General features: G+C 34.7%; 1 protein-coding gene across 4 annotated transcripts in view; it reads left to right on the forward strand.

The window, feature by feature from the left end:
* The window catches only part of DNM3 (dynamin 3), a 612108-nt gene that overhangs the window by 80740 nt on the left and 515471 nt on the right, over positions 1-15897 (forward strand). For all 4 annotated transcript variants that reach the window (XM_044672207.1, XM_044672209.1, XM_044672208.1 and 1 more), the window contains exon 2: positions 10126-10199. In XM_044672207.1, the coding sequence (XP_044528142.1) occupies positions 10126-10199 (74 nt within the window). The remainder of the gene's footprint in view (positions 1-10125; positions 10200-15897) is intronic.

Consider the following 15897-nt stretch of genomic DNA (forward strand, 5'->3'; position numbering starts at 1 on the left):
AAACAAGGAGATTTAAACAGATCACTTCAAATTTCTCCTTTAAAAATGTCCAATTATTGATACTATAATTAAAAATATTAATTTATCATTTCTACAAATAACCAAATGACTTCAGAATAAAACTTAATGCTTCAAAATTAGCATTTAGAACCATAATTAGAATTAAAATTCAGAACAATGCATTAGAATATAACATTACAGCTTTAAAAATTATCTATCTAGCTTTGTGCAGTGGCAGTGTGGTAGCCAATGACATTTATCCAAGGCATAATTATTGCTAATTGAAACTAAATCTATCTATCTTATCTATCTTATCTATCTATCTATCTATCTATCTATCTATCTATCTATCTACACAAAATTCCCTTCAATGATTTAGTTCATAATTTAACAATGCCCTAGCTAGAGAGAAAGAAGTTTTAAACATTATATCTTTACAATAGTTTATCATGTATCTTATTATACAGTATTTAAGAATTTTAAAATATGAAACAAAAATTATCACCAAATTTTCAAAAGATGTTATACAGAATTGCTTTATTACATTTTAAACCATGTATAGAATTATTCAGTATCAAGTAATTATATTACATTAAAGCAATAATTATATTTCCTTAAAGAAATGATGACAAGAAGTAGAATATTTATCATTATTATCATCATTATTTACATTGAGTTTCAATTCAATAAAACTATAACCCAATAAGAGAACTCTATTTCAATACTCAATTTGAAAATTTCAGCTCCCTCTCCTTTTAAAGACTGGATCACTTTTTTGTTCATTACATAAAGGCCAATTAATTCTTTTGTCTTTTTAATCCACCTGGAACATCTCTCAGGCTTAAAGCAGTTCCCTTTCCCAACCTGACTGGTGGGTGGCGCACCTAAAGTATCTGCCTGGAGGAGGAGGAAAGGTCCTCTGAGCACATTTGAGGAAAGATGCTTGGTACTCCGTTCTCTTGGGCTGTGGATAATACCCCACCAAACAGAAATGTAGATCTCTTTGTTCTCCACCTCCCATACCTACTCAGAAAAGAGATTACAATGCAAATTAAGAAGCATATTTTAATTCAGGTGGGCTTTTGAATTATAAACTTCCCTAGGAGAAGCTTTTTCAGGGGCTTAAAAAAAGCAACTCTACATTACCCTCCCACAATTCTAGAAATCCAGATTACATTTATTTCTATTCCTATTTCACCTGTTACAGAGTGCAGATGTCTAGGCAGTTTGGCTCAATTGCTAAAACTCAAAGTTAGATCCAACCCAATCCATTACAAAATCTCCCAATACCATGAATTATCACATTTATGTTAGGCTAACAAGGTTGCAAACTAAGGCAATTTGACACAATACTTTGCTTTTAATTAGAAATAATAAAAGTTTAACATCCTAAATTCATCACTAGGATCATGTCAATCTAAAATAGCTGTTAGCTAAATAAAATCTAGCTTTTATAGTTGTTAACATAACTAATGATATTTATGTTGGAATCACTTGCCCCAAATTCTGACATCATAATTTAGAAATATTCTTACTAACCCATTTAAGTTTCTAATTAATTTTTTAAAAATAGTCCACTTAAACTGCAGATAATGGTCACTATCTAGAAATACACAAGAGAAAAAGAAAAAATAATTTGTCCATTACAGAACAAATACAAAGCAAATATTTTCCTACATTTTACAAGAAAACAAAAAAATGCTTAAAAATTAGACTGATAGTACAACAAAATAAACTACTTTATAATTTGGCAATGATGGTAAATATCAAATTAGCTAAATATTAAATATAATTAGCTTAATTTTTTCTGTCTCAAAAATAAATAACAAAATTTGAATAAATTCTCCCCTGAAGTTATTGCAGATTTTATATGAAATGTTATAATTCAACACTAGGCCTTAAAAATCAATTGGATCTTGCTTACTTAAACCCAGAGCAAGGCTTTAAAAAATTCTACTTGATATCTTTGTAGTCATTTAAGACAGCCCTGGCAGGAGGAAGAGAAAAACCTCTGTCCATTTTAAAACTCTCTCTTACCCTACTGCGCTGGGTGCTTGAAATCTGACTTCCTCTTTCAGTTTCTTAGCTTACCTCAAAAACAGAGACACACACTCAACCAACCAAATAAACCACAAGTTATACAAAATTGTGACTAAATTAATTAAAAGGGCTTCCCCATCAAGACTTTTCTTGAAAGCTAAACCTCACACAGAGACTTCCATATGGCTCTACTTGCTCCAGTTAGGGCAGTGATGGTGAACCTTTTAGAGACCTCATGCCATGCCCCAGATAGGGGAGAAAGTGCTCCCATTGGGCTGCTGGGCAGCCGGGCTGGTGAAGTGAAAAAATATCCTGTGGGCAGGTGAAGGGGGGAAGGGAGCAGCTCCGCCTGAGCTCCTCTGTCTGTCTAGTAAGGAACTCTGGTGGGCCATGCCTCGTGTGCCCCCGGGAAGGGCTTTGCCATCATTGACTTATTGGGTTCAGGGCACACTGGTAGCTTTATTGCTTATTGACAGACTGACTCAAGAAGTGCCATTGTTATTCAAAAGAATTAATCATCCTAACCATTCACCTAAGAAAAAAGAAAAAAATCAATTGGGAAAGGAGGATATTGAGTTAATCCATCAGCATATATTTCTTAGATAGCTGTTACAAATGGAAAATAATCTGGAATGAAGTCAGATAGGATCACATTTTGAAAACTTTCCAGACTTGGGTTCAATAGCAAAAACAGTGCAGAATAAGAGAAGGACAAGTAGCGGCTTGAGCTGAATGCACTTGACATTGTGATTGTCTTTATAAAGGAAATAGTTTCCTTTCTTGGCCTGGAGACTCAGGAAGCAGGTGGCACTGTGAACTTATCCAATAAATAGATCCTCTGAAAATTATTGTAGACCAAACAGAAATCAGTGTTTCCATAAGTTAGTGAGAAATATTAGTATTCAGGAAAAAATATGATCCTTTTTTTCTGAATTATATTTTATGATACTTTTTGCATACAAGTCACCATTGAAACAACCATTGCCTTCTCTCAAAGAATCTTCCATGTACAATATAAACTATTTACATATATATTTTCAGAAAAATGAGGTGATAATTATGTTATGAGAGCAAGAACTAGAAGATGAGAAGCCATCCTGTGACACTGGTAATCAGAGAATCTTAAGAAACCTATAAGAAGGCCTCTATTGTGGATTTATGAGACAAAGTCACATAGAACCATACTGATGTCTGAGTCTGCACCAGTGGAGGGATATCCACCTTGATGAGATTACAGAGCCATTGAAATATAAATATTTCTGAAATGTAGCGTATGATTGGAACTGAGAGGTCTTGGTTCCACTGAGTTGCTCCAATGGAGAGTTTTCTGCTTCTAGAATACAATTATGAGTGAGTCATTTAACTTGTAACTGCCTCAGTTTTCTCATCTGGAAAATAGAGATAACGATAACCCTGACCTCCCAGGGTTGTTGTGAGGATAAACAGAAATTACATTTTAAGCTATTTTACAAACCTTAAAGTTCCAAATAAATGCTATTGTTACTATTAAGCAAAATCAAAAAGTTTAGAGAAAGAATAGACAGTTCTCACACATTCAGAGTTTACAGAGAAGTTCATCCCAGGAGAAATGGGAAATTCTGTAGAACAAAATTCTGAAGTTACAAGGAGAAAATTCCTTTGAGTAGGAAAAGTGAAGTTATCTAAAGAGACCCCATGTCTATGCATAGATATCTTTGTAACTCATTTAAATGTAAAAAAAACCCACTGTAAATAAACTAGAAATTAGGGTAGGCAGTAGATTACAAATACAAAAGTCTGGCATAGTTTTGTAGGAATGGTATCAGGAACACTAAAATTCGGAAAGAATAAAAGTTGGCAAGGAATAAGAGGATGCCAAAATATTTTTATTTATTTCATTTTTTAAAAGTCATATTGAGTAAAAGAGGAAGATGAAAAAAAGGGAATATATTGTTTACTGCTTGGCTATATCCCATGTCAATAGTTGGCAAAGAAAAATGGAGAAAAGTCATAGTTTTTTTAAAAACATATTTTGTTTTTAATTTCATTGCCAAAGAAATGAACTTCACATCAGAAAAGAGAGAACAAAACTGATTAACAGAGAAATGAAACCTGAATTATGTGAGGAAGATGGTAAGAGAACAGCTTTGATCAGTTTAAGTTGATTGACCCAGATACCCTACAGTCTGGAGCACTGGAAAAATTAGCAGTAGTAATTGCTTGGTCATTAGAAGTTCTTTGGGGGAGAATAATGATACCTATTATTTCTACAACATTTAAAGGATTGCAGGGTACTTTATATACATTTTTGGTTCTTAAAACCCTATTGTGAGGTAGGTACTGTAGGTTTTATCCCCATTTACAAATAAGGAAACTAAAGCTTGGACAGGTTGCCTTTGGACATATAGTTAGTAAGCTATTCTGATGGGGAGTTTGAACTTAGATCTCTCCTGATTTCATATCTAGCATTTTTTCTGCTTCATCATAAGGCCCGTGTGAAAGATTATGGAGAACGAGATAGTTTTGAGAGAATGAATGACAATATTGAGTTGATTAAAAAAAAAAAAGAATTGTGATGCAGCTATACATCTGTGAGAGTGATCTTGGTTCCTGGAAACTTATAGCTTGTATTTTTAAGAAATGGTTTTGAACATCATTTTCTCTTCTAAGTGTTCATAGAAGAAGTAGCATTTCTCTAAAAGCTGGTCCTTCCAGACTAAACTTATTTCCGTTTTCTTTGGTAGACTGGTAGATTAGGATTACTTTTTAACTAGGCCTGTAATTTTATTGATGTAGGGGAACTCCTAGTGAAGAAATTCTTTGTACCAATGCACAGTAGCACTTGTTCTACAACGCACTTTGTTCAAGAATTAACCTGGAGCATTGTGAGAGGTTAAGTGATCTCCCTAAGATCTTACAGCCATTCTCTTTTAGAGGTAAGACTTAAAGATAGATTTTCTGTATTCTGACCCTGACTTTCGTTCTGTTCATACACATGAGTCTCTTTAAATAACTTCACTTTTCCTGCTCATGGGAATTTTCTTTTTGTGCCTTTAGAATTTTTGTTCTACAGAATTTCCCATTCCTCCTGGGATGAACTTCTCTGTAAAATCTGACTATGTGAGAACTGTCTATCCTTTCTCAAAATCTTTTGATTGAAACTTAAAGTAGTTGCTAAAAAGCATTCACCCCAACTACTTCACTTTCAGATGTAGAATTATGGGTAGAAGAGTGACTCCCTAGATGCAGGACATGCCTTCTTCTTCCCTTACTTAATTTAGCTTCTGGTCAACTCTGGATGACCAGACTCCAAGTTTCCTGGGCTTCTGGAGGCTTGCTTTTCTGACTTTTCACAAGGCCACAGCTATCTTCAGTACTGTACCCAAGAGTCAAAAACAACAAACAAAAGAATCAAGAACCAGCAGTGCTGTTTTTGTAGCCTCGTTTGGGCCCAGGTCGGGAGTGAGCCTCTGGTCCTGGTATTAGCCTTACCTCTCTCTTCATCTGTAAAATAGGGATATGATATATCGTGTCTCCTCAGTTTAGTGTGGTGTTCAGTTTTAGGTATCCCCTTTTAGGAATAATGCGGGGAAGCTGGAGAGGGTCCAGATGCAGGTAGGCAGGATGACGAGGGGCCGGAGATCTGACCACACTCACTTTGTGGGACACGGAGACAAAAATGATGTTGTCCCAGAGGATGTCAAGCCCGGACAAGAGTAAGGGATACGCGACAACTATTTTCAGGTATTTGAAAGTCTGTCACCTGGAAGAAGGATTCCATTTATTTTATGTAGCCCCGGGAGTCCAAAGTAGCTGCAGCGGGCAGAAGGGAAAAAGAGGCAGCTTTGGGCCTAACAGAGCTCTCTCTGATTCGAACGAGTTTCCTTCTGAAGCTGTGTCTGCCCTCTCACTCGAAGTCTTGGGGCAAGAGCAAGGTGACACCCTTTTGTGGATGTTGCAGAAGTTGCTCTGTTTCATTATGTTTGGGACTAGACAGCTTTTGAGGGCTTTTGTCTCTGGGATTCTTTAAATGGAATAGAAATGTCAGCTCTTGGAACTCACTTTCCTGGGGTGTTTTGAAGTGGGTGTGACTCAAAATTAGATATCACTTTTTCAGGCTGGAATCAATTTGCAGATTTTCCCTAAGTGGGTTCTTATCCATATGAGGGTTTATAGATGGATGCAAATATCAATATAATATTAATTTGTTGAGTAGTGTTTACTTAGCTTTTATCTGTCATTTAAAGTCATTGCTTTCCTTGAAATAAATAAAACATTGTACTAATATGAAGATTTGGAATGAATTAAAGATGTTTTATTTTAAAAGGGGGGGAGCAGGAAAAACCCAACTGTGCTTAACCTAAGCCCTAAGGTAGTGGGGGCTGTTCAATGAAGCAAGTAATAAGGCCTCATTATGTACTTATGCAACCTTGACCATCCTATGGGTACATTTGGCAATTTCCAGTTAAGATCTGATCAAACAAGAGGTCAGCATTTTTTACCTCTACCAAACAGGATAATGTCCTACTCATTAAGAGAGAATAGTTCTGTAAATGTGTGGAAAGATATCATTACATTTTAAAATAAAGATTTAATTTTAATGCTCTGGTGCTGAATGCATGAGTCAAGTACATTCTCCAAGAATATTAAAATAGCAGTAAAATATTAAAAGAGAAATGTCAGTAGGGAAGTTATTATGACCATGTCTTCAATTCACAAGTACCCCTTTGAGTCCCATTTATATCTAAAGGACATTGAGTATAAAGTTTGGGGAAATCTTTAAACATTAGGAGGCGATTGCTATGACTCTATGGAGCATGTGTGTGTGTGTGTGTGTGTGTGTGTGTGTGTGTGTGTAGATTGAGAAATCTTGACTCTATCATCTATAATACAAAGCTTTCCTAGTTCCATTAAAGTGCAGAAATGAAACGAGGAGCAGCTATAATTCTTTTGCATTGACAACTCTCTACAGGCTAAAATGGTTGACATCTGACTCATTTGAATCGTTTTGAAAATGAACTGCTCTCACACACTCAAATACACAACCACAGGCAGCAAGCAAAAATGGATCTAAGCATAATAGATGTTGTAGGTACCTAAAAAAATTTTTAAAAGTGAATACTTTAGTGATTTACATAATGGCCTATTTAAAAATACTGAGTTCTAGATAATTCTTTATCTGTTGGTATCTCATTGGCAAGTGAAGATCTAAAAACCCAGATCATTATTTTTCCTCTCTAGACTTATAATTTTAGACATTTTCTATTCTTTTTCCTTCACTTGCCACATACACTTCAACTCTAGTTCTGCCATTTTTTCTCTACTGTTTGTCATGGATTCTTTCCAAGGTCCATCTTTTCTGCACCTTGAAGGATGAGTCAAATTTATTAGCAGAAATAAGAAGGAGGATACTTTATGTGAATATAACTGTGAAGTCATGAAGGGCAGGATGGTATAGTTGTATTTTAGGAACAATAAGTAATCTTATGTGTAACTGCATGGGGAGAAAAAACTCATAAGAGCATAGATTTAGTCCTGAGCTTAAAACATCCAGAAAGTAAAAGCATTCATAGATAATTTGGTAGGCAATGGGAAACCATCTAATGGGAAACCAATGGTTTTGGAGCAAAGGATTAAACTCTAGGAAGTTATTTTGTTATGATTGTGTGGCACAATTAAAAGGAAGAGACTAGATATAAGACGACCATTTTCAAGGTGACTAAAGACCCCTTCAGAATCTAGACCAATCACCTTAAATTGTGAATAGGTACTGATCTGGTTCAAGCATTTCATGAATGTTGTTCCCTACTTGGTTTTAAAGGCCAACGTAGAGCAAAAATAGCAGTGTCACTAAAATTTGATATTTTTCAGATTTTTTTCTAGTCTTAGTCCCTTCCACATACTCCTCACACTTTCATCTTAAAATCATAGATTTAGAGGTAGAGATCTTAGAGTCTGCAGATCCACACCTCAAATTTCCTCAGTATTATTCTTTTATTCTTATCGCTGCTCCAGTGTCTGAGGAAGAGGTGGCCTTTCTCCTTGTCAAATTTAGCTGTTCTACTTATGCTTTTAATTTCTTCTTCTTCATCTCTTTCAGGGGCTCATATCTTCATTCATTCCCTCTCTTTCCTTAATTTTAAATCTTCCTTTGTAGTACATTAGTGCAGCCCCTACTAGATCCAAACATACCTAAGTTTCTGGCTTTCAAAAAAAGAAACCAAAAACCTTTATTGACCTCCACATGGTCAAATGAAAAGTAATATCATCTCCAGCTGTCATCCTACAATTTCTTCACTTTCCCATCAATATTCCTTGAAAAAGCTACCTATACCAGTTGATGCCATTTCTTTTTCTTTCATCCGTTTCTCAGCCCCATGCCCTGACTTCCATCTAAAGTCTTCATGATAACTTTATTCTTGAATATATTGGTCTTTTGTGAGTTATACTTTGTAGCATTTGATAGTATTCATCATCCTCCACATTCTAGATACTCTTCTCTCTCTGGATTTTCATAACATGGCTCTCTTCTTATGCTATTCCTACCTGTGTTACTCATAGTTCTCTGTCTTCTTTGAAGGTGCTTCATTATATTCAGCCTTGACCCTCCTCCCCAGGTGAGGCCATTCTCAAGGATTTAACTATCAAGTAGAATGTAAGATTCCTAAGGGCTGGGAGTGTTTCATTTTTGTCTTTGTATCTATCTAGCATACCTCCTGGCTAGTAGTTTGTCTTAATAAACACTTGTTATGAATTAAACCTAGTTCAATCTCCATTTCATAATCTCTCACCCCCTCCAACCTTCCATTTCACAGAAGAAGAGACTGAGACTGAGGCTCTGGAGAAGTTAGGTAACTTACCCTCGGTAACACAGACAGATCCTTTGACTGCAGATCCTGGGTTCTTTCTTCTGTACCATGACTGTATCCTACTGTTGAAGAATCAGGTCCTGTTGAATGTTTTTGCAAATATTTTGAAACCCATCACATATTACCTGTCAGGTCACTGAGTACATTAGCAGACTACCACTTTAGGTAAAATCCCCTTTGAATGAAGTTACCTGATTTACCTACTAAAACTAAAGAACATAAATCTCCTAAATGTGTTTAATATTCTGCAATAGGTATGCCTTGACTTCTGATTTTTCATTGCAGAATCAGAAGTGATTTATGCCGCACTGCAGACATAATTGTATAATATTTTTACAGTCTAGCTGTCATGTGGATGACATAATGCTATTCAACAAATATTAACTACTATAGTAAATTTCCATTTATTTAGGATGCAGAAAACTGAAAAAAAACTCGTTAGATTTCCCCATCTCCTTGAAATCAGATTTTGCATTAAAAAAAGATACAAAATGATAAGCAAGCAAGCCAATGTCATAGGTTTATTTTTTATTTTGTAAAAAGCAACTTTCTTAGCATGATCACATAGATTCAGGCCAATTTCCTTTACTACCAACATCTATGCTGTTTTATAATGTTAGCTTGTGATCAGATTTATGACCCCGAGGCACTGTAAAATACTGAGTCTGTGCTGTGAATTTTGTTGTCTTATTAGTAATGCATTTTATTATGTACTGTGGGTTATGATTATTCCAATCAATGAACCAGAACATCCCATTCCCTCATGATTTTAGTTAAACAGAAATATCCACAATTTGGATTTAGTTGTGACTATGAAAGTAAATTTCAATGCAGAGTTCTGATCATTTAGTACAGAGGAGACCTAGAAGTTTTTCTTATATGGGACCTATGGTTTCTCTTTTTGACCAGACCTGTGACTACAATGGCACAGGGAGTTCTTGCTGGGAAAAGCTTCCTCTGCCAATGCAAATGGATATTTTCTCTACGATTTAGAGTCTGAGACTTTCTTGGGGCATTGAGAGGGGAAGTAAAGCCAGGAGGTATCAGAAGCAGAACGTGACACAGGTCTTGTTTACTCTTATGCCAGCTCTCTTTCCACTGCACCACCCTGCCTGCCTTTCAGTTGTATATATTATGGGAGAAAGAAGGATAAGAATTCTATTGCTATAGATATTGACATGTAGGTTTTAAGTGATCATAATTGCTTTAATGCTTTAATATGTTTTCTTTTTTTTAGGGATTTTCTTCCACGAGGATCAGGCATCGTAACAAGACGACCCCTTGTTCTACAGCTTGTCACTTCAAAAGCAGGTAAAAACAAATACTTTTCGTATTTTTTAATCCATTACTTTGAACATTGTACAGGCTTTTTTTCTCAATTCATAGAAAAATTGCTCTATGAGTAGAGAATTGCTTTCTGATACAAAGTGCCTTGAATAATTTTCCAAATTTCTCTCCAAAGTGGTCCCTTTTTCAGTTCAGTTGGAAGACTCAGAGGAAGACCTCTAAAATATTGAGATAGATGTAGTTAAGTATTAAATTAAAGAATATATTTAGGAATATGGTATTTGAAATATAAAAGAGGTACCTGGAATATATTTTTTCATAATGACATAAATTTTATAATTAGAAATGCTATTCTTTGAAAATCATCCTTTGGAAATGTATAGTCTATTCATACGATCATAGATATCCTCAGTCCACATATGTCACATTGCCTAACTGTGTTGACTGACGTTTTTATGCCATCATACTGTAAGGAGTAAAGAAATCTCTGGGCCATAATTCTGAGCTGAAAAACTGACTTTATTCGTGGGTAGAGTCAATGGTCCCATCATTCCCAGTCTATGATGAAAGATATCAGTGTTCACAGTTGTTTTTATAGGCTTTTGACAGTTGATAGAAATCTTTGATTAACAAAACCTATGTAATCAAAGTGTGTTAGATAATAGTTGATAAATTCTAGTAAAAGGTCCAAGCAATTAATTGATCTTATAACTAATAACCCCAGACAATAATTCTTAATAAGAGACATAAAAGTAAACAGAGTTTTCTGTCTGAGTCATAAAATCTGGGGACCCTGTTATTGACATAGATTCCTAGAAAAGCAAATATGATTCCTACTTTTACAACTGACCCTATAATTGCTTCTATTATCTTAAAGCACAGGACCAACTATGCCATGTCCATTCTCAGAAGCCTTCATTAGCTTCCTTCTGAATATGAGAAAAAATTCAAGTGCCTGAGGCATTTTAAGCCATTTAAAACCTGACTACAATCTACCTTTCTAGACATTACTCATTTTTCCTCTTTGCTTATTCTATGGTTCACTCATATGGACAGACTAGCCGTCTCCTTGGCTTGCTGTTCCATCTCCTGAATTCTATAGCAAATCAGGAGATATTACAATGGCAAGAATCTGATTCAGGAAGAAGTAAATAGTGATATAATGTTTTCATTTAATATTCATGTCTATTTTGCCAAAGGCTATAGTTAATTGGAATATGATGGGATCCATTTAATCAAGGAGTTGGAATTGAAATTTTAGTGAAAGTCATTCCTAGTATAGGCAATAATAAATTTTATTGTGTGAATTTGGGAGCAGGAGACTTGGATAATGATTATAATAATAATATCTTCCATTTTACAGATGAGTAAATTGGGGCAGAGAGTGGTTAAGTTAAATGACTTGTGTAGGGTCTAATAGCTAGGAAGGGTCTGAAGCAGGATTAGAACTCAAGAATTACTTACTCCAAATTTGGAGTTTTATTCTCTTCTTGACCTAGCTGATGAAGAGAATGTTAAAAGGATTAATCAGGAGAGAGGGAAAATTGGAAAACGAAGAGGGAGTAGACAGTTATGTAGTACAGTGGCTAGATTGCCAGGCCTGGAGTTGGGGGACCTGGGTTCAAATCTGGCTTCAGACACTTCTTACCTATGTGACCCTGGGCAAGTCACTTAACCCTAATGCCTAGCCCTTACCACATTTTTGTCTTAAAATTGATACTAAGACAGAAGATAAAAGTTTAAAAAAAAAGAAAGAGGGAGAAAAGAATATTTTTTGGATAGTTTTTGGCTTGTTCCCATGGCCTACAAAGACAGAAATAGAAGCAATGGAAAGATGGTCGTCCCCATGACAATTACAGAGAAGTTTTAGGAAGTGGAAAGATATTCTTCAAGAAAGTTAATGGGTTAATATTTAGTTTAAGATGTCTATGATATAGCCAGTTCAAGATTTCCAATAGGCCAGTAAAGAAACCATTACTGGTGAGTAATAGAAGGGTGCAGCCAAGGAAATCTGTGGTGCTGCAGGTGGCCAGAGAGGTTACCTGGAGTCCAATTATGCATAGTTTTTCCTGTTTCTCTGCATGAATTTCTGTGGGGAAAAATATTTTCATATTCCTTGCTTCTTATGGTACAATGATTTCCCATTAAATTTATAGACCACAGAATCTTCCCTCCCCCTTTTCAACATTTTAAGTTTACATAAAATTTTCTTGCAGTTCTCTTTTTCAAGAGGATTTCCTTTACTTTGCTCTCTTCCATTTTTTTCTTGTCTTTTCATTTATTCTGAAATGTATTCTCCTGGTCATTGACTGTCTCCTTACTTTTTCCATCTTAATTCTATGTTTCTCATGAGAGTAAAAATCCCCAGATACTGAATTTTATTCTCTCCTTTTTCTCATTTTTAATTATTGCATTTGCATACCTTAAAACATCTTTTTCTTTTTCCCATTGTGCTTCATTCTTGCAAATATGCATTTCATGAAGAACAATATTAACCAGACGTAATGATATATTTTAGGATCCAAGGTGTGTCCTGAATCATGAATCCTTAGTCCTAATATTAGACTTTTATCACTCACTATTCCTAAGGCTAGGTTATTTAATCTCTGGTTATATATCTCTCCTACAATCCTGAGTGCTGTCTGCTCTTAAATGGAGCATACAATAAAAAAAAATACTCTAATAATACTCTAATAACAGCTCTAAAAAACTATAGAGCTGATAAAACTTAGAAATTAAAAAAAAGATGAATGCAATCTATAAACCATACAATAATTTGATCAGAAAACTGAAGAAAATTATACTACAGAATTAAAAAATGAACAGAAAGGGAATCCTTTAAAAAAACAACTGGATTTCTCAACAAATGACAGCAACTTATTTACTTGGTCCATACAGTAAGTACATAATTGCTCAAAACCTTTTGATATTACCTATTAAATCTGACATGGACATTCAAGACTCACTCAGTCTTTCATCATCATACTCAATACCACTACAATAGTATATACTGCTTCCCTCTTTATATCCTAAATAAGACTAATTACGGTCCTTCTTCCATGCCTGTTACTTTCTTGCTTCTATACTTTGTTAAGCCTGTTTCCCTTATATTTAAGCCCTTCTTTACCTGCCAAATTTCTCCCATCCTTGGAAATATCTCCTAAAAAATTTCCCTTGTTTCTTTATGATTTTATACCTTAATTAATAATACCACAATTCCCATAGTACATACCTTATTTCACTATGATTTATTAGAAAAATCAAGAAATTATGTCATATGTATAAAAATAGGAAATTATTAGAAATTTAGAATTAGAAATTAGAAAATTTAAGTCTCTAACTTTTTGCTATTGTAGAGTATTTGTCAAGCAAAGAAGGGCGTTCAAAATTTTTAACTTTTTGAGATGTGCTGTTGTTTGCAGATCCCTTCCATACTGCTTTTTATTCAAAGAGAAGCTCATAAAGCAAAAGATAAAACAAGCAGATGGTTGGTCTGCTCAGTCATCATTTAAAATGAACAAGCGCTCCCCATTTGAGATGCCTTTTCTTAGTCTTGGAGATAAACTTAATTTTAGTTTGTTTAAACAAATTAATACCTTTCTGATGTAATAAATCAAAAAAAGTAACTTTAAAACCTACCCTAGTTAAAATCTTAAACTAAAATAAATTGGTCTTAGTCCAAGAAGTGAAGAAAGATTCCAAGAATGTTGTTTTGAGGGAAATTACCTGCAGTCTTCTATGTTTCAGAAAGTTTTTTTTAATTTAAATATTTTATTTTTTTAGAAAAAATTTCCACGGTTACATGCTTTTACTTTCCCCTTCCCCTCCCCTTCACCCCCACCCTCTTAGCCTATGCACATTTCCACTGGTTTTAACATGGGTCATCAATGAAGACCTATTTCCATATTATTGATAGTTGCATTGGTGTGGTTGTTTTGAGTCTACATCCCCACTCATGTCTGCATCAACCCATGCGTTCAAGCAGTTGTTTTTCTTCTGTGTTTCCTCTCCTGTAGTTCTTCCTCTGAATGTGGAGAGCGTTCTTTTCCATAAATCCTTCAGAATTGTCCTGGGTCATTGCATTGCTGCTAGTTCAGAAGTCCATTACATTCGATTTTACCACAGTGTAGCAGTCTCTGTGTACAATGTTCTGGCTCTGCTCCTTTCACTCTGCATCAATTCCTGGAGGTCTTTCCAGTTCACTGGAAATTCCTCCAGTTTATTATTCCTTTGAGCACAATAGTATTTCATCACCAGCATATACCACAATTTGTTCAGCCATTCCCCAATTGAAGGGCATACTCTCATTTTCCAGTTTTTTGCTACCACAAAAAGCACAGCTATAAATATTTTTGTACAAGTCTTTTTATCTATGATCTTTTTGAGGTATAAACCCAGCAATGGTATGGTTGGATCGAAGAGCAGGCATTCTTTTATCGCTCTTTGAGCATAGTTCCAAATTGCCATCCAGAATGGTTGGATCAGTTCACAAATCCACCAGCAACTCATTAATGCCACATTTTTTTTTTGCCACATTCCCTCCAATATTCATTACTCTCCCCTGTTGTCATTTTAGCCAATCTGCTAGGTGTGCAGTGGTATCTCAGAATTATTTTGATTTGTATTTCTCTAATTATTAGAGATTTAGAACACTTTCTCATGTGCTTATTGATAGTTTTGATTTCTTTATCTGAAAATTGCTTATTCATGCCCCTTGCCCAAAATCAATTGAGAAATGGCTTGATTTTTTACACAATTGATTTAGCTACTTGTATATTTGGGTAATTAGACCTTTGTCAGAGTTTTTTGTCATAAAGATTTTTCCCAGTTTGTTGTTTCCCTTCCGATTTTGGTTGCATTGTTTTTGTTTGTATAAAATCTTTTTAAATTTAATATAATCAAAATTGTTTATTTTACATTTTGTAATTTTTTTCTAACTCTTGCTTGCTTTTAAAAATTTCCCTTTCCAATAGATCTGACAAGTATACTATTCAGTGTTGACTTACTTTACTTATAATTTCCTTCTTTATATTCAGGTCATTCACCCATTCTGAATTTATCTTGGTGTAGGATGTGAGATGTTGATCTAAACCTAATCTCTCCCATATTGTTTTTCAATTTTTCCAACAGTTTTTGTCAAATAGTGGATTTTTGTCCCCAAAATTGGGCTCTTTGGGTTTATCATACACTGTCTTGCTGATGTCACTTACCCCAAGTCTATTCCATTGATCCTCCCTTCTGTCTCTTAGCCAGTAACATATTGTTTTGATGACTGCTGCTTTATAGTATAGTTTAATATCTGGTACTGCTAGGCCACCTTCCTTCACATTTTTTCTCATTATTTCCCTTGATATTCTTGTTATAGTTTTAACTATATATAACTTTGTTATAGTTTTTTTCTAATTCAATAAAAATGTTTTTTGGTAATTTGATAGGTATGGCACTAAATAGGTAAGTTAATTTAGGTAGAACGGTCATTTTTATTATGTTAGCTTGTCCTACCCATGAGCACTCAATATTTTTCCAATTGTTTAGATCTAGTTTTAATTGTTTGGAAAGTGTTTTGTAGTTGTGTTTGTATAATTACTGTGTTTATTTTGGTAGATATATTCCTAAGTATTTTATATTGTCTTGGGTGATTTTAAATAGTGTTTCCCTTTCTACCTCTTGCTTTTGTGATATGTTGGAAATATATAGAAATGCTGATGATTTATGTGCATTT

The sequence above is a fragment of the Gracilinanus agilis genome, chromosome 4, assembly GCF_016433145.1.
Source record: "Gracilinanus agilis isolate LMUSP501 chromosome 4, AgileGrace, whole genome shotgun sequence".
NCBI lineage: Eukaryota > Metazoa > Chordata > Mammalia > Didelphimorphia > Didelphidae > Gracilinanus > Gracilinanus agilis.